At 36.6% G+C, this 22,672-nt stretch overlaps 1 protein-coding gene across 9 annotated transcripts in view; it reads right to left on the minus strand.

Moving 5' to 3' along the window:
* CEMIP2 (cell migration inducing hyaluronidase 2) overlaps positions 1-22,672 on the minus strand; it is a 79,993-nt gene that overhangs the window by 26,207 nt on the left and 31,114 nt on the right. For all 9 annotated transcript variants that reach the window (XR_016393570.1, XR_016393571.1, XM_089913296.1 and 6 more), the window contains 8 exons: positions 20,974-21,143; positions 19,699-19,908; positions 19,182-19,387; positions 18,972-19,041; positions 15,523-15,651; positions 13,232-13,320; positions 2,186-2,317; positions 421-456 (listed from right to left, as the gene is read on the minus strand). Coding sequence is in view for 7 of the 9 variants with exons in the window: in XM_089913296.1 (XP_089769422.1) it covers positions 421-456; positions 2,186-2,317; positions 13,232-13,320; positions 15,523-15,651; positions 18,972-19,041; positions 19,182-19,387; positions 19,699-19,908; positions 20,974-21,143 (1,042 nt within the window). In the remaining 2 variants the exon portion in view is untranslated. The remainder of the gene's footprint in view (positions 1-420; positions 457-2,185; positions 2,318-13,231; positions 13,321-15,522; positions 15,652-18,971; positions 19,042-19,181; positions 19,388-19,698; positions 19,909-20,973; positions 21,144-22,672) is intronic.

Here is a 22,672-nt window from a genome sequence, read left to right on the forward strand (position 1 = left end):
TTATCTGGAGAAAAATATATAACATAAAAAGTTTAGTTCTTAAAGACCACTGTGAAATTAGACCAACTTCTAAGAAAGAAAATATTTAATCTGCTCCCGACTTCTACTCCCTTCCTCTTTATTCCCCTACTTTTTAAGATCTTTAATCTAAAGATCAAGTGTTTTCTTTTAAGCAAAAAATATGGTGGGCCTACCCTTCTGTGTAATTCCAGCTAGATTCATCTCCTACTTTGGTATAAATTCAATTAATCAATAAAAATGTATTTTTGGCCCTCAAGTGGCATCAGGAAGTGAGTGCTAATTTTTTTAATGTTAATAAATGATATAACATTCCTGTGTTATCAAAAAATATATATCAAGGTTATTCTACCTTACAGCTTTAAAATAATCAGGTAAGTATTTTTAAAAGTAATTACAAACCTGGCAAAGGTCAGTCCTATTCCATTATCTGCAAATCTATAAGAAAAAAGAGAATGAGGGAACATTTTAATTTATATTTTAATTTATTTTATTTATTTATTTTATTTAATTTATTTAATTTATATATTTAACTTATCACATATAAGAAGAGGTAATTCTCTCAAAATATTTAATTGTCATAAAATCCAGGAAGTTCCAGTAATGTTTACTGTCCAAGACTACACCAAAATTTCACTTTCCAATAATGAAAAGCATAGGCTCCACAGTGAAGCCACCTGGTTCCAATCTCAGCTTTGCCTATTACTAGCTGTGTGACCTTGGGCAAGTTATTCAACCTGTTTGCCCCTCAGTTTTCTCACCTAAAGGTTGAAATAATAATATAAGCTTCCTCATAGTATGCTTGAAAGCATTAAAATGCTAATTAGTGTCAACTATTTAGAACAATGTCTGGCACAGAGTAAGCAGCAGGTAAGTGTTAGCTATAATTATAATTTTTATCATTATACTTGGCCCCTATATGTGTGGGTTCTGCACCCACAGATTCAACCAACTGTGGATCAGAAATATTAAACAAAAAATTCTGGAAAATTCCAAAAAGCAAAACTTACATTTGTCCAGTGCTAGCAACTATTTACATAGCATTTACATTGCATTTACAACTATTTAGATAGCATTTACATTGTCTTGGATATAATAAGTAATAGAGATGATTTAAAGTATACAGGAGGATGTGTGTAGGTTATATGCAAATACTATGCCATTTTACATAAGGAACTTGAGCATCAAGATTTTGGTACCCATGGGGAGTCCTGGAACCAATCCCGCACGGATACCAAGGAACGACTAATTTTTAACAATCAGATCACGGTATTCTCTTCAAAACTTTTCAACAGGACTTCCCTGGTGGCACAGTGGTTGAGAGCCCGCCTGCCGATGCAGGGGACACGGGTTCATGCCCCAGTCCAGGAAGATCCCACATGCCGCGGAGCGGCTGGGCCCGTGAGCCATGGCCACTGAGCCTGCGCGGCCGGAGCCTGTGCTCCGCAGTGGGAGAGGCCACAATAGTGAGAGGTCCGCGTACCGCAAAAAAAAAAAAAAACTTTTCAACATTAATACCCAAGCTATTTCTACAGATTTTATACAATATCCATTTTTTTTTGCAATGATAAAAGTCAGAGATGATGGTAAAATGCCAAGCAGCTAATGTCAGTACTAGCCAGAAAAAAACATTTTTCTAGACTCCTGAACACCAAATCTTACCTCAACATACATCAGACTTCTCCTAAAATTATACAAATGGAAAAGAAGTGAGACGCTTACTGCCTCAAGTCATGTTAAGACATAAGTCAACAGACTTATTAAGGGAGAATTCAAAACTTTTGTTTTGAATGGCAGTGGAAGAGCATCAGGAAACTGAGTTTCCAAAAGGAAGGAAAAAAATGCAGGTAGTTTCAAAATCTTTATTTAGCTCTCTGACATAGACCATGTTTGTTACATAAAGTTAAAGTCCCAGTTTCTGTTTAATCTCATCAAAAAGCTCTCATGTCACCAGACAAGTTCAGTTCCAATAAAAGCAGCAGAATGAGACAATTCCAAACATTTGCAGTCAGTTAATGCTGGCATATTTCCTCAGAGCTTTTCTATTAGTAATGATACTATGATTCCAGAAACCCCACTGTACTTTCAGTCTACTGAGTTTTTTAAAAAGCCTTAAAAAATAAATACATCAGTGTCATCAGATAATAATTTCATAGACAATACCCACGCTGAATTCTGAACGACAATGTCTCCTCCTCTGACCCAAGCTCCGTTATCATTATTTTTAAAAGCAATGAGCCTGTCAATTAAAGCAGCAACACGTGGCTTTTCAGGGTCTGCATCCTGATGAGGCCGAAACCTTGGGGTTAGGAGAAAAAAAAAAAAAAAGGATTTTTAGAAAGAGTAATGAAAAGGCAATGTAAATAAGCTACTTACGATTATAAACTTAAGTGTCAAAGAGCAGAATTTAACTTTGAACAAAACTAAACTAAAAAAAAAACTCCTTAAGACACAACTTAATTATTTACATTTCAAATATTGAAAAAAAATACAAATTTGCAGAGAACTGCTTTCAGTTTATTTTTAATCAATTTATATTATAAAAGGGACATTACAGAACACTCTAAGCACTGAAACCATTTCAAAAATAAACAGAAAAACCTCAGACCAGGAAATATAGTATGTTTTCACAAATTCTCAAGCTACATGATATTAATATAAACTTACTGAGTAAATTAATCATATATTTCAACATACATATATGTGCAGCAGAGTATTATTTGAGTTGTGTGCTGGTGAAATGCTTTAGATAGAGAGAAAACTGGATTCAATATCTTTAAAAAGCCTAAATTTTAAATAGATTATACTTATGGAATATTATTCAGCCATAAAAAAGAATGAAATTCTGCCATTTGCAACGTGGATGGTCCTAAAGGGTATTCTACTTAGTGAAATAAGTCAGACAGAGAAAGACAAATACTCTATATTATCACTTATAAGTGTAACCTAAAAAATAAAACAAACAAATGAATATAACAAAACAGAAACAGACTCACAGACACAGAGAACAAACTACTAGTTACCAGTGAGGAGAGAGTAGATGGGGGGGCAACATTAAGGGTATGGGATTAAGACATACAAACTACTATGTATGAAATAAATAAGCAACAAGGATATATTGTACAGCACAGGGAAATCTAGCTATTCTTTTATATAACTTTAAATGGAGTATAATCTATAAAAATATTGAATCACTATGTTGTACACCTGAAACTAATATTGTAAATCTACTATAATAAAAAATATAAAGAAGGGCTTCCCTGGTGGCGCAGTGGTTGAGAGTCCGCCTGCCGATACAGGGGTGTCGGGTTCATGCCCCGGTCCGGGAAGATCCCACATGCCGCAGAGCGGCTGGGCCCGTGAGCCATGGCCGCTGAGCCTGCGCGTCCGGAGCCTGTGCTCTGCGGCGGGAGAGGCCACAACAGTGAGAGGCCCGCATACAGCAAAAAAAAAAAAAAAAAATATAAAGAAAAAATGTATCAGCACTTAAAAAAAGATTGTATTGCATTGACTTATTAATTATAAAGACAGAATGTTACTTTTTCTTTCATGTCCTTGTAAAATATTTACAAGGACCTTATTGAAAAGGCAAAAAAAAATTGGTATCAAAAACTGTTAACCAGGGGCTCCCCTGGTGGCGTAGTTGTTGAGAGTCCGCCTGCTGATGCAGGGGACACGGGTTTGTGCCCCGGTCCGGGAAGATCCCACATGCCGCGGAGTGGATGGGCCCGTGAGCCATGGCCGCTGAGCCTGCGCGTCCAGAGCCTGTGCTCCACAACGGGAGAGGCCACAACAGTGGGAGGCCCGCGTACCACAAAAAAAAAAATAAAACAAAACAAAACAAAAAAAACTGTTAACCAGGGAGATTGGTTCAAGATGGCGGAGTAGAAGGACGTGCGCTCACTCCCTCCTGCGAGAGCAACGGAATCACAACTAACTGCTGAACAATCAATGACAGGAAGACAGTGGAACTCACCAGAAAAGATACCCCACATCCAAAGACAAACGAGAGGCCACAATGAGACGGCAGGAAGGGCTCAATCTCAAGAAAATCAAATCCTATAACTGCTGGGTGGTTGACTCAAAAACTGGAGTACACTTATACCACAGAAGTCCACCCACTGGAGTGAAGGTTCTGAGTCCCACGTCATGCTTCCCAAGCTGGAGGGCTGGCAATGGGAGGAGGAATTCCTAGAGAATCAGACTTTGAAGCCTAGCGGGATTTGACTGCAGGACTTTGACAGGACTGGGAGAAACAGAGACTCCACTCTTGGCGGGCACACACAAAGTAGTGTGCGCATCAGGACCCAGGGGAAGGAGCAGTGACCCCATAGGAGACTGAACCAGACCTACCTGCTAGGGTTGGAGGGTCTCCTGCAGAGGCAGGGGGTGGCTGTGGCTCACCGTGGGGACAAGGACACTGGCAGCAAAAGTTCTGGGAAGTACTCCTTGGTGTGAGCCCTCCCAGAGTCTGCCATTAGCCCCAGCAAAGTCCGGGTAGGGTTTAGTGTTGGGTTGCCTCAGGCCAAACAACAAACAGGGAGGGAACCCAGCTCCACCCATCAGCAGACAAGCAGATTAAAGTTTTACTGAGCTGTGCCCACCAGAGCAACACCCAGCTCTACCCATCACCAGTCCCTCGCATCAGGAAACTTGCACAAGCCTCTTAGATAGCCTCATCCACCAGAGGGCAGACAGCAGAAGCAAGAAGAACTACAATTCTGCAGCCTGTGGAACGAAAACCACATTCACAGAAACAGGGACAAAATGAAAAGGCAGAGGACTGTGTAACAGATGAAGGAACAAGATAAAACCCCAGAAAACAACTAAATGAAGTGGAGATACGCAACCTTCTAGAAAAAGAATTCAGAATAATGATAGTGAAGATGATCCAGGACCTCAGAAAAAGAATGGAGGCAAAGATATAGAAGATGCAAGAAATGTTTAACAAAGACCTAGAAGAATTAAAGAACAAACAACTAGAAGAATTAAAGAACAAACAAACAGAGATGAACAATACAATAACTGAAATGGAAAATACACTGGAAGGAATCAGTAGCAGAATAACTGAGGCAGAAGAACGCATAAGTAACCTGGAAGACAGAATGGTGGAATTCACTGCCACGGAACAGAATAAAGAAAAAAGAATGAAAAGAAATGAAGACAGCCTAAGAGACCTCTGGGAAAACATTAAATGCAACAACATTCACATAATACGGGTCCCAACACGGGAAGACAGAGAGGAAGGACGTGAGAAAATATTTGAAGAGATTATAGTTGAAAACTTCCATAACATGGGAAAGGAAATAGCCACCCAAGTCCAGGAAGCGCAGAGAACCCCACGCAGGATAAACCCAAGGAGAAACACAATGAGACACATAGTAATCAAATTCACAAAAATTAAAGAAAAAGAAAAATTATTGAAAGCAACAAGGGAGAAACAACAAATAACATACAAGGGAACTCCCATAAGGTTAACAGCTGATTTCTCAGCAGAAACTCTACAAGCCAGAAGGGAGTGGCATGATATATTTAAAGTGATGAAAGGGAAGAAACTACAACCAAGATCACTTAACCTGGCGAGGATCTCATTCAGATTTGACGGAGAAATCAAAAGCTTTACAGACAAGCAAAAGCTAAGAGAATTCAGCAACACCAAACCAGCTCTACAACAAATGCTAAAGGAACTTCTCTAGGCAGGAAACACAAGAGAAGAAAAGAACCTACAAAAACAAACCCAAAACAATTAAGAAAATGCTAATAGGAACATACATATCAATAATTACCTTAAACGTGAATGGATTAAACGTTCCAACCAAAAGACACAGGCTCGCTGAATGGATACAAAAACAAGACCCATATATATGCTGTCTACAAGAGACCCACTTCAGACCTAGGGACACATATGACTGAAAGTGAGGAGATGGAAAAAGAAATCCATGCAAATGGAAATCAAAGAAAGCTGGAGTAGCAATACTCATATCAGATAAAATAGACTTAAAGAATGTTACAAGGGACAAGGAAGGACACTAAATAATGATCAAGGGATCAATCCAAGAAGAAGATATAACAATTATAAATATATATGCACCCAACATAGGACCACCTCAATACATAAGGCAACTGCTAACAGCTATAAAAGAGGAAATCGACAGTAACACAATAATAGTGGGGACATTAACACCTCACTTACACCAATGCACGGATCATCCAAACAGAAAATTAATAAGGAGACAGAAGCTTTAAGTGACACAATAGGCCAGATAGATTTAATTGATATTTATAGGACATTCCATCCAAAAACAGCAGATTACACTTTCTTCTCAAGTGCACACAGAACATTCTCCAGGACAGATCACACCTTGGGTCACAAATCAAGCCTCAGTAAATTTAAGAAAATTGAAATCATATCAAGCACCTTTTCTGACCACAACACTATGAAATTAGAAATCAATTACAGGGGAAAAAAATATAAAAAACACAAACACATGGAGGATAAACAGTATGTTACTATATAACCAAGAGATCACTGAAGAAATCAAAGAGGAAATCAAAAAATACCTAGAGGCAAACTACAATGAAAACACGATGATCCAAAACTTATGGGATGCAGCAGTTCTAAGAGGGAAGTTTATAGCAATACAAGCCTACCTCAAGAAACAAGAAAAATCTCAAATAAACAACCTAACCTTACACCTAAAGGAACTAGAGAGAGATGAACAAACAAAACCCAAAGTTTGTAGAAGGAAAGAAATCATAAAGATCAGAGCAGAAATAAACGAAGTAGAAAAAAAGAAAACAATAGCAAGGATCAATAAAACTAGAACGTGGTTCTTTGAGAAGATAAACAAAATTGATAAACCATTAGCCAGACTCATCAAGAAAAAGAGGGAGAGGGCTCAAGTCAAAAAAATTAGAAATGAAAAAGGAGAAGTTAAAACAGACATCACAGAAATACAAAGCATCCTAAGAGACTACTATAAGCAACTCTATGCCAATAAAATGGACAACCTCAAAGAAATGGACAAATTCTTAGAAAAGCATAACCTTCCAAGACTGAACCAGGAAGAAATAGAAAATATGAACAGACCAATCACAAGTAATGAAATTGAAACTGTGATTAAAAATCTTCCAAAAAAAAAAAAAAACTTCCAACAAACAAAAGTCCAGGACCAGATGGCTTCACAGATGAATTCTATCAAACATTTAGAGAATAGATAACACCGATTCTTCTCAAACTCTTTCAAGAAATTGCAGAGGAAGGAACACTCCCAAACTCATTCTATGAGGCCACCATCACCCTGATACCAAAAACAGACAAAGATACTACAAGAAAAGAAAATGACAGACCAATATCACTGATGAATATAGATGCAAAAATCCTCAACAAAATACTAGCAAACAGAATCCAATAACACATTAAAAGGATCATGCACCATGATCAACTCAGATTTATCCCAGGGATGCAAGGATTCTTCAATATACGCAAATCAATCAATGTGATACGCCATATTAACAAATTGAAGAAGAAAAACCATATGATCATCTCAATAGATACAGAAAAAGCTTTTGACAAAATTCAACACCGATTTATGATAAAAACTCTCCAGAAAGTGGGCACAGAGGGAATCTACCTCAACATAATAAAGGCCATATACAACAAAGCCACGACAAACATCATTCTCAATGGTGAAAAACTGAAAGCATCTCCTCTGAGATCAGGAACAAGACAAGGATGTCCACTCTCACCACTATTATTCAACATAGCATAGGAATCAGAGAAGAAAAAGAAATAAAAGGAATATAAATTGGAAAAGAAGAAGTAAAACTGTCACTGTTTGCAGATGACATGATACTATACATAGAGAATCCTAAAGATGCTACCAGAAAACTACTAGAGCTAATCAATGAATTTGGTAAAGTAGCAGGATACAAATTTAATGCAGAAATCTCTTGCATTCCTACACACTAATGATGAAAAATCTGAAAGAGAAATTAAGGAAACACTCCCATTTACCATTGCAACAAAAAGAATAAAATATTGAGGAGTAAACCTACCTAGGGAGACAAAAGACGTGTATGCAGAAAACTATAAGACACTGATGAAAAAAATTAAAGACAATACAAACTGATGAAGAGATATACCATGTTCTTGGATTGGAAGAATCAGTATTGTGAAAATGACTATACTACCCAAAGCAATCTACGGATTCAATGCAATCCCCATCAAATTATCAATGGCATTTTTTATAGAACTAGAACAAAAAATCTTAAAATTTGTATGGAGACACAAAAGACCCTGAATAGCCAAAGCAGTTTTGAGGGAAAAAAATGGAGCTGGAGGAATCAGACTCCCTTATTTCATACTATACTACAAAGCTACAGTAATCAAGACAATATGGTACTGGCACAAAAACAGAAATACAGATCAATGGAACAGAATAGAAAGCCCAGAGATAAACCCATGCAACGTGGTCAACTAATCTATGACAAAGGAGTCAAGGATATACAATGGAGAAAAGACAGTCTCTTCAATAAGTGGTGCTGGGAAAATTGGATAGCTACATGTAAAAGAATGAAATTAGAATACTCCCTAACACCATACACAAAAATAAACTCAAAATGGATTAGAGGCCTAAATGTAAGACTAGACACTGTAAAACTCGTAGAGAAAAACATAGGAAGAACACTCTTTGACATAAATCACAGCAATATCTTTTTTGATCCACCTCCTAGCGTAATGGAAATAAAAACAAAAATAAACAAATGGGACCTCATCAAACTTAAAAGCTTTTGCAAAGCAAAGGAAACTACAAACAAGATGAAAAGACAACCCTTAGAATGGGAGAAAATATTTGCAAACGAATCACCAAAGGATTAATCTCCAAAATATATAAACAGCTCATACAGCTCAATATTAAAAAAACAAACAACCCAAGCAAGAAATGGGCAGAAGACGTAAATAGACATTTCTCCAAAGAAGACACACAGATGGCCAAGAAGCACATGAAAAACTGTTCAACATCACTATTAGAGAAATGCAAATCAAAACTACAATGAGGTATCACCTCACACCATTTAGAATGGGCATCATCAGAAAATCTACAAACAACAAATGCTGGAGACGGTGTGGAGAAAAGGGAACCCTCTTGCACTGTTGGTGGGAATGTAAATTGATACAGCCACTATGGAGAACAGAATGGAGGTTCCTTAAAAAACTAAAAATAGAATTACCATATGACCCAGCAATCCCGCTACTGGACATACACCCAGAGAAAACCATAATTCAAAAAGACACATGCACCCCAATGTTCATCACAGCACTATTTACAATAGCCAGGTCATGGAAGCAGCTTAAATGCCCATCAACAGACGAATGGATAAAGAAGATGTGGTACATATATGCAATGGAATATTACTCAGCCATAAAAAGGAACGAAAGTGGGTCATTTGTAGAGAGGTGGATGCAGCTAGAGGCTGTCATACAGAGTGAAGTAAGTCAGAAAGAGAAAAACAAATATTGTATATTAACGCATACATGTGGAACCTAGAAAAATGGTGCAGATGAACCAGTTTGCAGGGTAGAAACTGATACACAGACGTAGAGAACAAACATATGGACACCAAGGGGGGAAAGCGGTGGGGGTGTGTGTGTGTGTGATGAATTGGGAGATTGGGATTGACATGTATACACTGATGTGTATAAAATGGATAACTAATAAGAACCTGCTGTTTAAAAAAATAAAATAAAATTCAAAATATTTTTCTTAAAAAAAAAACAACAGAAAACCCTGTTTACCGGGAATTCCCTGGCGGTTCAGTGGTTAGCACTCCGCACTTCCACTGCAGGGGGCACGGGTTCGATCCCTGGTCGGGGAAGTAAGATCCCACATGCTATGCAGCATGGCACCCCACCACCACCAAAAAAAACAACAAAAAAAACTCTGTCAACTGTAACAACTCAAATAATTCCATAAGGCCACCTAATTTTTAAAAAGATCATTTCCATCATAATCTTACAGAGCTGGGCAGGTGGGGAGAGAAAAAACTACACAGCTTTACAAAAACCATTTCAGCTGGTTGAGATTTTCAATCATACGTTAAAGAAACATCATTTGCACAAACATCACTATGAAAGTTGCTGGCACATGGTAGGTACTCATCAAATATGTATGATTTGAGAAGCAGCTATGCCCAGAAGACAGCAAGTGCAAAGGTCCTTAGGCATGAGTGAGCTTGGCATATTCAAGGGACAATAAGCAGATTGGCTGGTAAGTAAGAACCAAGAGGGAGAGGATAGACAGGAAGGCATGTGCCAGGCAAGGGTGTGGTTCTTTATTCTAAATGCAAAGGTAAAAGTAGAATGGTGGTTGCCAGGGGCTGGAGGGAGGAGGAAATGGCGAAGTGATAGTCAAAGGGGCACAAAAGGTTTAGTTATGTAAGATAAATAAAGTCTAGAGATCTACTCTACAGCATAGTGCCTATAGCTAAAAATACTGTATTGTATACTTAAAATTTGCTAAGAGAGTAGATCTTCAGGTAAGTGATCTTTCCACAAAAAATTTAATTTTTTTTAATTAAAAAAATAATGACCATAAAGGAGGTAGAAGGAAACTTTGGCAGGTGATGGATAAGTCTATGCCCTTGAGAGTTCATGGGTGTGTACTTATCTCCAAACTTACCGAGTTCTATACATTATATATGCACAGCTTTTTACATGTCAATCATACCTCAATAAAGCAGGTGGATAAATAAATACGTGTGATGGAAAGTCATCAGAAACATGGAGTCAGGGCAGTGATATAACTGGATTTCACCTTTTAACTGGTCACTAGCTGCTACTTGGTGAAAGGATAATGGAGAACGGATGGTAAGGAGACCAATCTAGAAAGCGCTACATCCACCCTTAGATTGTGTACATAAGCCCTTACACTAAATGGCTCTGACCTAAGGGGTAAAAAGTCTGACTCTGAGCCACCACCCACTCTTCTGGCATTGTAGTTGCTGCCAAACAGCTTTGCAGTCATCACATAATATCAAGCAGATGGTTCTGGTAAGGAAACTACACAACGTTCTAAAAGAAAGCCAAAAAGAAAAAAAAAAAAAAGTACAGTAAAGCAACATCTGATTTTCTGCTGTAGCCATCCCATTTTTTCTGAAATTTCTATCCATATAAATCACTGACCACTTGCTCAGATAACCTTTATTTTTCATCCTCTTTCCCACTTTGGTATGTAGAAAATGCAGTTAATTTTCTATCACCTTCATGTATAAGCCTTCAGCACACTTCCCAACTCTCCCTTAATTGTCCTCTGCTTTAAATGCTCTTTTACCCTTTTAGATGAAATTTCCCAATCTTAAACTGGGAGCTTTCTGGATTTAAAATATCCCGTCTTTGGATTCCTGCAATTTCATATCTTGAAGACACAAGGAAAGGCTCATCTGATTAACTATTAGGTCAACTTCCCCTTTGATGAACAGACTAAATATCTTCTGGATCCCATGAGTCTGATGTTTAATTCATGGGCTGGATTATTACTCATTTGTGTTTGAGTTTTATCATTTTTACTCATGTCTGAACTGCATGAATGCACGAGGGCATATCTTATACATTAGTTTATACAAAATTAAATGTATATACTAGCTGTCAAATGTCTTGTTACTCCTCTCCTATAATCAGTTCTTTTCAATAACAACTTCCAAATGGAGTCTAATTCCTTACCAATATGTATATATTTATAAACTAGTAATAAAAGTAATAGAGAGCAGAGGAAAGAATACCATTATCATAATATCATACACTCACACACGGTAAAGAACTTCTTAGGCCACTATGAACAAATTGTTTTATTGTCAAGTATAATGAAAATATCAATAGACTCTGAAATATATTTTCTCATCCATCCATTTATACACACACATGTAATTTTTTAAGGCAGATAAGAGAGTCAATTGTGCTGTGTATAAAGATTTTTCTGTTAATACTAACTTAGAAAAGTACACATTATTAGTTCTACCAGTTATAACAAACTCTTTTAAAAAGCAGCAGCAATCTTCTAGCAAAGATTTGTTTTGTCAGTTAATATTCTCTTTTTGGTTCATAATTTGTTGTCATCTGTATGCTCCTTTTTCATCTCAAGTTTATCTCCTCTTTTTCCATGTCATACCTTGCCCAGCTATTAGGTGTCCAGTACCTTCCTTGTGTTTTATTTAAACAATGCCCACAATTTCTCCACTTGTCAAATGTTTTCTGATCATTGCTTTAATATATTTCAGGCTCAACTTGACCTTTAACAATGACTAATTTTACTAACTTATTTGCCCAGTTTTCTCCTGACCTTTATTACTGTGTCACAAGGATTCTGCTTTACCAACCTCCAGTGTGACTCCTACTTTATTCCCTTGTGAACAATAGCGCCTGTCATCCTTTTCTTAAATAACTGTCAACAGAGCCTATTAAATCTAGGACCCTTTCAGATCCTTTAGTTGGTCAATCAACTTGAAGTATAGAAAAATAACATGTACACAGCTTCTACTGAATATGACCTTAAGTTGCCATCTTTTCCAGAAAATTTTGTTTCCATTGGAGATATTTTATTTATTTTGGCTCATATACAGCATGTAAAAAAAAAAAACTTTGTTGAAATGCTGATCCATATCCTAACCACATTTTGTGGTTATAAAGGAGAGTAACACATAGCCCAGCTATGATATGAAGCTGAGACTACGAAGAACTGAACCAGAACTAGCTTAATCATCAAGTTTGAGACTTTTCCCTTTGAAATAGATTTAACGCAACATTCCACTTTGACCACTAACAATAAATTATATATGCCTTGGTTTTCAGGGATTATATTAAAACATCTTAGCTTAACTTGTTTTTCAATGAATCATGTTCTACTTTTGGCCAAATTTTGAACCCTTTTTCAACATATCTCTCTTCTTTTTCTTTCTCTTTCTACAACTCTCTCTAACATCAATTTACAACTGTCAAAAAGAGAAAAAGCATCAATTTCTTTGGCATCTCAATAAGATGAAAAGCCCAGCCACAGGACCTAGGAACAGCAAAATAAATGTTTTTCCAAAACCCTCCTACAAACCCTGAAAACTTCAGTTTAAACATGTTACTGGAGAAAGAGCGCAACAGCTTAACTCAGAAAGTTTTACTTTGGCAAGATATGGCTTGAGTGTGATTTAAAAGGACCAGTTCTACCTTGCACTGTTATCCAAACAGAGGTACTCCCTTGGGTCAGCAGCACTAGCATTGGTTGTTTTGACACCTTTGTCAATAAATAAGCCAGCCTGGAAAATATAATAATGGACTGAAATGAATATGAATCCCAAGTTATAACTATATATATAATGATTCATGAAATAAGTTTTAGCTTATCACATCTACCAAAAAAGGAGGGAGAAGGGAATAAACAGCAAAGCAAAGGTATTACAAAAAGAGCTACTTTACTGTACTTTTTTAATACTTTTACTCATTTGGTCATTCAGCAAACATTTATTTAGTGCCCACCTTAGGGTAGGCACCAAGCATTATACGTCAACCAGAAAACTATGGTCTTTGCTGTTACTGACACATAAACTATCAGGAAGACATGCAATGAAATAAACAATTACCATCCAATATGATAAGCATATAACAAAGGAAGTAGATGATGCTTTGGCAGCACATAAGAAAAGCACCAAGATAAGACCTTTTGTGAAGGTAAGAGAGAGAGAATTCAGGGAATGTCTCCAAAAAGAAGTGACATCCTAAAGCTGAAACTTGAAGGAACTAACCACACAGAACAGGTCAGGGATGAAGGGCAGGGAGTGGGTGGGAAACAGTTGAAGAACCCAGCGGAAAGTACTCAAGGGAATCATTTGTACAAAACGTCTGGGGATGAGAGAAAGCATGGCACATCTGAGGGAAAAAAATCTTATCTGGACTAAGAGGAAATGTATGGAGGGAGGAAAGGTAAGGAAGAAGACTAAAGAGAAGCAAATGCCAGATGGTGCAGAGTTGATACGCTAAAGAGTCAAGACAATGGGACGTTTAATAAAGGCAATGGAATCAAGTGCATTTTAAGAAAGAATACTGTGGCTACAAGATGGATAATGAATTAGAAAGGGGCAAAAAGAGAGATAAGAGAAAAAATAGGAGCTGACTACAGTAATCCAGAAGAGAAATAAAGGTGATCTAGACTCGTGACAGTAACAGGTAAAATAGAGTGAGAATTCTTTACTAGGTAGAATTGATACCATTTAGTAATTAATAAAATGTCTAAGGATAAGGGAAAGGAAACAAACAATAAAGGTTCATATATTTCTAGTCTGGGCAATTAACTGGCTAATGGTTTCATTCACTGAAACGGAGACACAGAAATGGGTCTGGGGACAAAATTAAGGATTTTTGTGTTGAACACATTTTATTTATGTGTCCCTGAGACACCCAGCAGGCTGGAATGTCTGATATCACTCTGGATAGTCAGTCCCAAATTTAACAAGTTAAAACCTAATAATCCACTCATTATTTAGATCTAATACCTTTTATTTTAAATTGATACAGTAGATTACTACATGTCCTCATGGTATATGACATTTAAAAAATTAATTAGAATAAGGTGTTTTTTGTAATACCACTTATAATTAGAAAATTTTGAGGATTTCTGCTTTGAAGTGCTGCTTTCAACAATTACTAGCCTTAATCAACTATTCAGTTCATAAAAACCACAATTCTTTCTAAGTTTTTTCCTCTCTCAAGTCTTCATCAAGTGATTCTAAGCTCTTCAAAGTACATCACACTTAGGTTTTTAAAGGATCCTCTGAGTATCATAAATGGAAAGTATTAATTCAACTTTGATGGGCACATCAGAGTAAAGAATCTGGGCATTGTATCACATGATGAAAATATCAAGATGCCTTGGGAGCATAAAATGAACCAGATGCATTTATCACCAGGGAGGTGGGGACAAGTGCCAAATATCATGAAAGTGAGAGTTCTTAAATGGCCTTTCGCCTCCTTGACCTATATATCATTTTAAATTGGGTCAAATATTCTTAAACAATATTTCACTATTTACATAACTAGTATTAAGTATCCAATAGGACACCCTATTAGCACTGAGAGAAGAGAGAAAATATGCTTTTTAAGCTCCAGAAGCATATAATACACTAATGTGTACATCCTTAGAAACATGTAACGATATTAAAGATTGGAAAGAAGGCAAGGGGAGAGAAGGAAGAGGATGAGGATTCATAGGTCAAGTCCATTATTATAATTATTCAGATTGCATGTACATGTGTGCCGTAGCATATATTCCTATGTGTGTATAAACAGAAAGCTGTCTATACATCCTGAATGTGGCAAGGTTAGGAGTCTGCTTATTTAATCACAAATTGCTTTCTCTGATGACAAGTTCTACCTAATATTAACATTTCTCAGTTGTAATCACAGTAGTCCATCCTTTACCCTGCAAATCGTTATGTACTGATTGTTAAAATTTAGGAACCTACCTTAAAACTTGAATGGACCCTGTTGTTATAAAATATTCCCAATGGAGTGAGTTCTGGTTTTGCTAAGAGCTGCAATCCACTGGATTCCCCCGTAGGTTCCTTGTGGAATAAATACCATATTCCAGCATCCTATAATTAAAAGGGCAAGATTATTAAAAAGCCTCCTTTTATAAAGCCACTCTATGAAACACTCTCACATAACCTAAGCATTTCACAAACAAGTTTCATCTTTTTAACACTAATTATTCATTGGTTCAGGTTCAGAATTGACTCTAAGAGTTGTGCACTCATCTAGTACACTCAAAGCAGTATATCAGGCTTAAAAAAAAAAGGCATATTTAACTTTGCTTGTAAGATGGGACGAAAGATAGAATTGGCTGATACCAAAATTTATTTTTTAAGTAACTTTCCCATCATTATCTACTTTAAAAACTCATGCAGCCAGGACATGGAAGCAACCTAAATGTCCATCAAAAGAGGAATGGATAAAGAAGATGTGGTATGTACATACACACACACACACACACACACACACACACATATACACACAATGGAATATTACTCAGCAATGAAAAAGAACAAAATAATGCCATTTGTAGCAACATGGCTGGACCTAGAGATTGTTATACTGAGTGAAGTAAGTCAGACACAGAAAGACAAATATCATATGATACCACTTATATGTGGAATCTAAAAAAAAGGGTACAAATGAAGTTATTTACAAAACTGAAGTAGAGTCACGGATGTATTTGGTTGGCCAAAAAGTTCATTTGGCCAATCCAATAGAAAAGAAACTTTTGGTTAGCAGGGGATAACGGGTGGCGGGGGTGGGGAGGGATAAACCGGGAGATTGGGACTGATATAGACACACTACTATATATAAAATAGATAACTAATAAGAACCTGCTGTATAGCACAGGGAACTCTACTCAGTTCTCTGTAATGGCCTATATGGGAAAAGAATCTAAAAAAAAAAGAGTGGTTATATGTACATGTATAACTGATCCACCTGAAATTAATACAACATTGTAAATCAACTATACTCCAATAAAAAAATTTTTTAAATCAAAGTATTAAATAACAGCTGGGGAAAAAAAAAAAAGAGTCATACAGAACTAGAACCAAATCCTCCCTTCCCTTCCATGTGACCAGGACAGCACAGCCTTTTAGCAATATGGGTTTTTTTCTGTTTACCTCCAAACCTGATCAATAGATGAGTCATACCTATTAAACAACTATCCATCACTGACTTCTTTCAAACAACTCCAGTGCCCTTCTTGTCCCGAGGCAAATTTTTGCCAAACAGAAAAAACCACCACACACATGAATCAGGATGCTGTCTCAGGCTAGGTCCTGTCTGTTCAACTTCAGTGTTACTTACCTTAACCAAAGCAGAACAGTTTGAAAATTTCTGACACTCAAAATGAGATATAAAAATCGAAATGAAATGTTCTTAATTTCTGGAATAATTTTTTATTTTACAATTTAATTAAAAATCAGCCCAATGTGAAGGACAACTTCACATTAAGGAACTCTGATTAAACAGATTGTTAAAACTCAAATATATAGTCCTAAAGTATGGTATCAATTCAAATTTAGCAAACATTTATTTAGTGCCAGGTCTCAAAGTTCATACTCTAATGGGAAATACAGAGAAAACTAAAATATAATATATGTAATAAGTACTATATTAGTTGTAACAAAGTCCTTTAGGAGCATAGAGATATGAATTGTGGAAAACATATCACCAAAACGAATGCAAAATGTGGCATTTTTCCATGATAAAACTTTACAGATGGGTCTTAGTAAAACAAACTACTCTGAAAAATGTGTTTGCCACCTCTATTCTTTTGGGCACAAAACAGACTTGGAGGGCTGTGAAGAAGGCTCCATACCATAGCCCTATAAACTGAGGGCAGAGTAAACCCTCCCAAGATGCAATGGAGTTTCAGGTTGGGGGATAGAAAAAGGGGGATAAGGAGGTAGCAGCTGTTTCCTGTTAAAACTCTGTGGTGTCAAAACAGGTAAAGGGAGCTTTGTAAAAGGCAGTGGAAAGGTACCAAGAAGAAAGGGTTTGATTTACTTTGGGAGGAAAATCCTTGCCAAAACATGAGCTTTACTGGAACAATTTTTCTAGAGAGAAAAAAAGAACTCACAGAACGCAAAGGACGAAGAACACACAGGAGATGGAAAAAATAGAGACCTGCTTTCTTCTTTTCTCACATGAGGCCTAATAAGGATGTCTGGCAACCTCACCTTACATTTTTCATGGACTATTTGCAATTTGCTTTGATCTTCTACCCATGACTTCTGAAAACAGCTTAAAGGAAGCTCTGCTCTGACTGTTGATTTGTAATGTAACAGATCAGAAGACGATCCTGGGGTAAGACTGAACATCAAACCCTTGGTCACCTTTACCCAAAATCTCATCTTCCAATCAGAAACTCTCAACACAAATCCCGTATGGACTCAACAAATATTTGATGAAAAATGAATGAATAGAAGCCTGAAATGATTGAATGTCCAGGTCTCTGCTCTGTCAAATAAAAATTTTATGTTTTATGTTTTTAAGAAAAATCACAGATGTGAATTCTACCATCACCCAGTGATACCTGTTTTCTGGTTATCTTGAAGGAATACTCCCTTCAACTATTTTTTATTTCATCCTGGAAAACAATGCTAGATATTTCTTTCCTTTTTAAATTGTTAATAGCCATGATGTATATATATGAATATTCAGGTTTTGCTACAAAGCTCATATTTCTGTGCTATAGTTTTCAGCACAGATATACTCATAATAGTATCATGTCTTAAAGATTCATTTTTATGTTATAAATTAGCAGCTCTAAAAACACACAATTACAAATGTAAATTTCTCCAAGCTTATCCAGGAGACATTTCTGTCATCCAAAAACAGTTCATTTATTCTCTTAAGTTATCCCTGTGTATGTGTATGTGAAACAATTTAAGGCACACAATTGAGTCCTTGCTTTACCAAAGAGATGAAATCCCTAAGTGTATACAATCCCTGTATTTAACAAAAGGATGTGCCCCTTTGACCAGAATGACCATTGTCATAATATTCTACAGAATAATCCACTCTCATAAGGCTTTCTTTGCTCATTAATATATGACTGAAATAGGGAAGCCAGAAAGATCGTACATAATACAGTAAAAATACACTCTGGAGATGGCATGATAACCCTAGATATGAGCCCACCTCTTTTCTGGCATTTAGCGCCTGTCTTACTACACTCATAAACACTAACTGGCACAAATGATTTAGAAAAAATAGAAGAACCATCTCAACTATAGCCTGCTCTCAATGAAATAAGCTGTACCAGAAAACAAGGTGCTTGAGTTAGATTACCACAAACTACATTGCATATATATAAACCAGAATACTTACAAACTTAAATACAAAAAAACTGAAGCACTTTATTATTTACCTGTGAGCCTGCAGCTGCATTATTAATCAGATTATTGTTGGGATGAGCAATCCAGAAAGTTGAAACAGCCCTGAAAGGCATTTTTTAAGGTGATTTAAACATTCATCAGGAAAAATCCCACCTATTAAAAACCTCCCCCAAAACATCTTCCCCAAAAGCCAACAGCCCTTGACCATCACAAGTGAGTTTTTCACTCTGCCAATTACTCACATACAGTCAGTGGCAGGCACGGGGATATAATTTCCAAACACTTTTTCCCGCATGGTGGTACACATGGAGTTATTCCTATCAGTGGGAAGTAGGGTGCCTGGTTTGGTGAGGAGTCCCAGATTGTGGAACAAAGTGTTTCTCTGTTCAATACCATCTTCCAAAAAGAAACAATGACCTAGTGTGTCAAATCCGATGGTGTCTTTTATCTGCAGAAATACAAGTGTATGATGTCACTGGTAACAAGATTGACTGCGGTTTAAGCGACAAGTGCTATTCATGAGGCATGCTCAGTACAAAAGCAAAAACAAGTTTTCATCTTAGCTGATGGGGCAAAGTCAAATGTCAGGGTTCATTGATCTCTTAAAAGAACTGAGAAAAACAGCAGAACTCTCAGTAAAGCAGGATAGAGTAAGACATGTGGTATAACAGCTTACTTATATAAAATTGAGAAGTCATGAGAATGAAGGAGAGTTAACTGTTTCCATAATATGCATCAACATAATGTGAGGCTACTTACCAGCAAGCCATTTGTCCCATGCACAGTGATGCACCTTGAGAAGCTGTGATGAATAGATAGGCTGTCCACAAACGTTGCATGTCTGTACCCTCCTTTATAATCCACGTCCCCACACAGGTGAAAATGAACAGGATACCGCCCCAGGTGCTGCTGACCCATGTGTTTCAATTCCACATGAGAAAGATGGACTGAAGTAAAATTTTTCTTTATCTGTAAGATAACCAAAATCAAACTGATACGTAAGCAAAGTAGCTTCAGCAAAGTAGCTCAGAATAGCAAAGTAGCAAAAAATATTGTTTTAATAGAAAATATCTGAAGGAGACTAGACTAGACTTTTTTCTTGATCATAATTTAGCAAATGCTTCTTTACATAAGTGAATGCTTTGAAGAGCAATAAAAATAGCCTCTCATTAGGAATAAAGGAAATGTAACAAGGAAAACTACAGAAATGGTTTCTGTATATATGTTTGGGTTTGTTCAAATATTTTGGCCATTTCCAGTCTTGTCTTATTCTTTCATTTCTATAATCGCCACCAGAGTTTGATAAATAATTATTTCTAAATCCTCCTTCAATGTTTTAGTTAGCACATACTGTTGTTTACTTGAGTTCTTTTTAAAAACGCCTCTGTTGATCCACCACTGGAGCGATCTCAATATTTACAAACACTGGATTTTTTATCACACTACTAAAAACAAAGAAATGACACTGACCAACATTTTAGAAATCAGTGCAATAGAAACATAGCCAACAATAATAGCCTACTCAATGCACAAAAACTGATTTTAAGACACATGTAGCCAAAATGCAGCCCAGGAGTCCAATACATTAGTACATAGAGCAATGCTTAGCACACAGTAAGTGTTTAGTACTTTTACAGAGTAAAAATCTGCATACAAAAAATATCTTTACAGAAACATATTTTGAATGTGTACTGCTTACCGTTTCATAATATGTTTTTTAAAAAAAAAACTGATTCTTTCAGGGATTGCATGCATGATACTGAGATTGTTTCTTTGTCTGTATAATTGGTTCTTCCCAATGTAAACTGATTTAATCCTTCACAGGACAGTTCTTAAATGGTTTAACTATAGGTCCAGATCAACTAAATAAAGATATAACCTTATCTTTTAATCATCTAAAATCTCATTGTTATTGGATAAAGAAATAAAATATGATTTCAATAGCCATAAAGATCTCATTCCAAAACTTGAAGTTTTTTCAACATGCACTTAGCAGCCAGGGTTTCAAAGAGTTCATTAAATCCTTTTGCCTACCATGACATGTCCCCCAAAGGTATCATAATCAAAGAATTGGCACTGGTTTTCAGCATAGCATGAGTCTTCCATTTCTCCTCGGATTACAATATTCTGGGTAAGAATTCCAACCTCAGCTCTCATGTCTACACCATCTATAATCTCACCCATGTGCAGGAACTGAGGCGTTTCTGGTTGATGAGAGCAAAGCAAAAATAACATTAGAACAATGAAAACATAAAACTTATGTCAAAAAGATAGTCCTCTTTATTCTGTAACTCCAAGACATAATTAAAATTTATTGTTTTCTTCCATTCTTCAATACCTCAGAACCACAGAATCCCAGGAAGTAAAGATTTTAAGGATTATATAGCCTAATCCCCCACTCAATGCCTTAATCCTCACTACCAACTATCAAATCCACACACAGACACCTTACTCCTCCCTGAAGTAGTTCAGTCCTCTCTTGAACAGCACCAATAATCCAGAATCTAACTAAGAATCCTTGCTGTCTCTCTCTCTCTGCTTCCTGTCCATGTGCTCTTGTTCTACTCCCTTGAGGACACATGAAGACCCAGATGCATGTTGGATCTAGGAAAACGAATGGTTTTGTACATGTTGATAACAGAGTGTCAAGTTGTTTTTGCTTCTACTTCAAAGCTAAAGTAATCTACATTTGGACATTAACAGTACAGAAATAACCATCTTTCCTTTCTCACTTCTTATTTGTAATATTATTATGCACTTTTAAATTCCCATCTTTATTGGAAGCTTAGAAACACTTTAATAATGAGCTTTTATCTGATCTTTACTATATAAACTCAGGAAGGAAAAATACAAATAAATCAAGGAGTTGAGATTATGGAGACTCATTATCACGTAGACTTGTTAACAAGAGTGGGAATTTCCAAATGAAATTAATGCCAGATCGTATCATGGTTTTTTAGCTTTTTGTTTCCTGCTTATGCCCTGTATTGTCAAGAAAGAAAAGTACAACACTGAATGAAACAAGAAAAAATTGCTAAGTGGGCCAATCCCATTTTTTTCTAAAGCAAAAAATTTCCCTTTAACCTTCAAAGCTCTAAATTACCCATTGAGTACTTATTAAATAGTTACTATAAATTATTTTGTTTTGTTTTTATTTTGTTTTGTATCATAAATGTATAATTTTTATTACAGAAGCAAGGAAATATAATGAGTGAAATGCACAATGAATCCCATAAATGAGGCAATGAAGAAGCTTTGCCTATTACCAGGCTCAAAATAAGTACCTGGTAAATGTCAGTCATCCTTTATAAACACAGCTTACAGTAAGAATCTTATTGTACATTGCTCTTTCTCAAAAAATATATTATTCAAGATTATGATAGGAAATGTAGTTTTATGAAAATACCTTTTTTTTTTTTTTTTGCGGTACGCGGGCCTCTCACTGTTGTGGCCTCTCCCGTTGCGGGATGCGCAGGCTCAGCGGCCATGGCTCATGGGCCTAGTCACAGCTCACGAGCCTAGTCGCCCCGCGGCATGTGGGATCTTCCCGGACCGAGGCACGAACCCATGTCCCCTGCATCGGCAGGCAGGCTCTCAACCACTGCGCCACCAGGGAAGCCCTGAAAATACCTTTTTGGTTCCATTTTAAATATATTAGTGAGATCTACTTTTTGCCAAGAAAGTAGACACTCAAAAACCATGAGTTTCATTTTTTTTAATTAAAAAAAAGAAA

Source organism: Delphinapterus leucas, chromosome 6 (assembly GCF_059928025.1).
Source record: "Delphinapterus leucas isolate spDelLeu-1000000601 "Yukka" chromosome 6, BTC_Dleu_Yukka2, whole genome shotgun sequence".
Classification (NCBI taxonomy): Eukaryota; Metazoa; Chordata; class Mammalia; order Artiodactyla; family Monodontidae; genus Delphinapterus; species Delphinapterus leucas.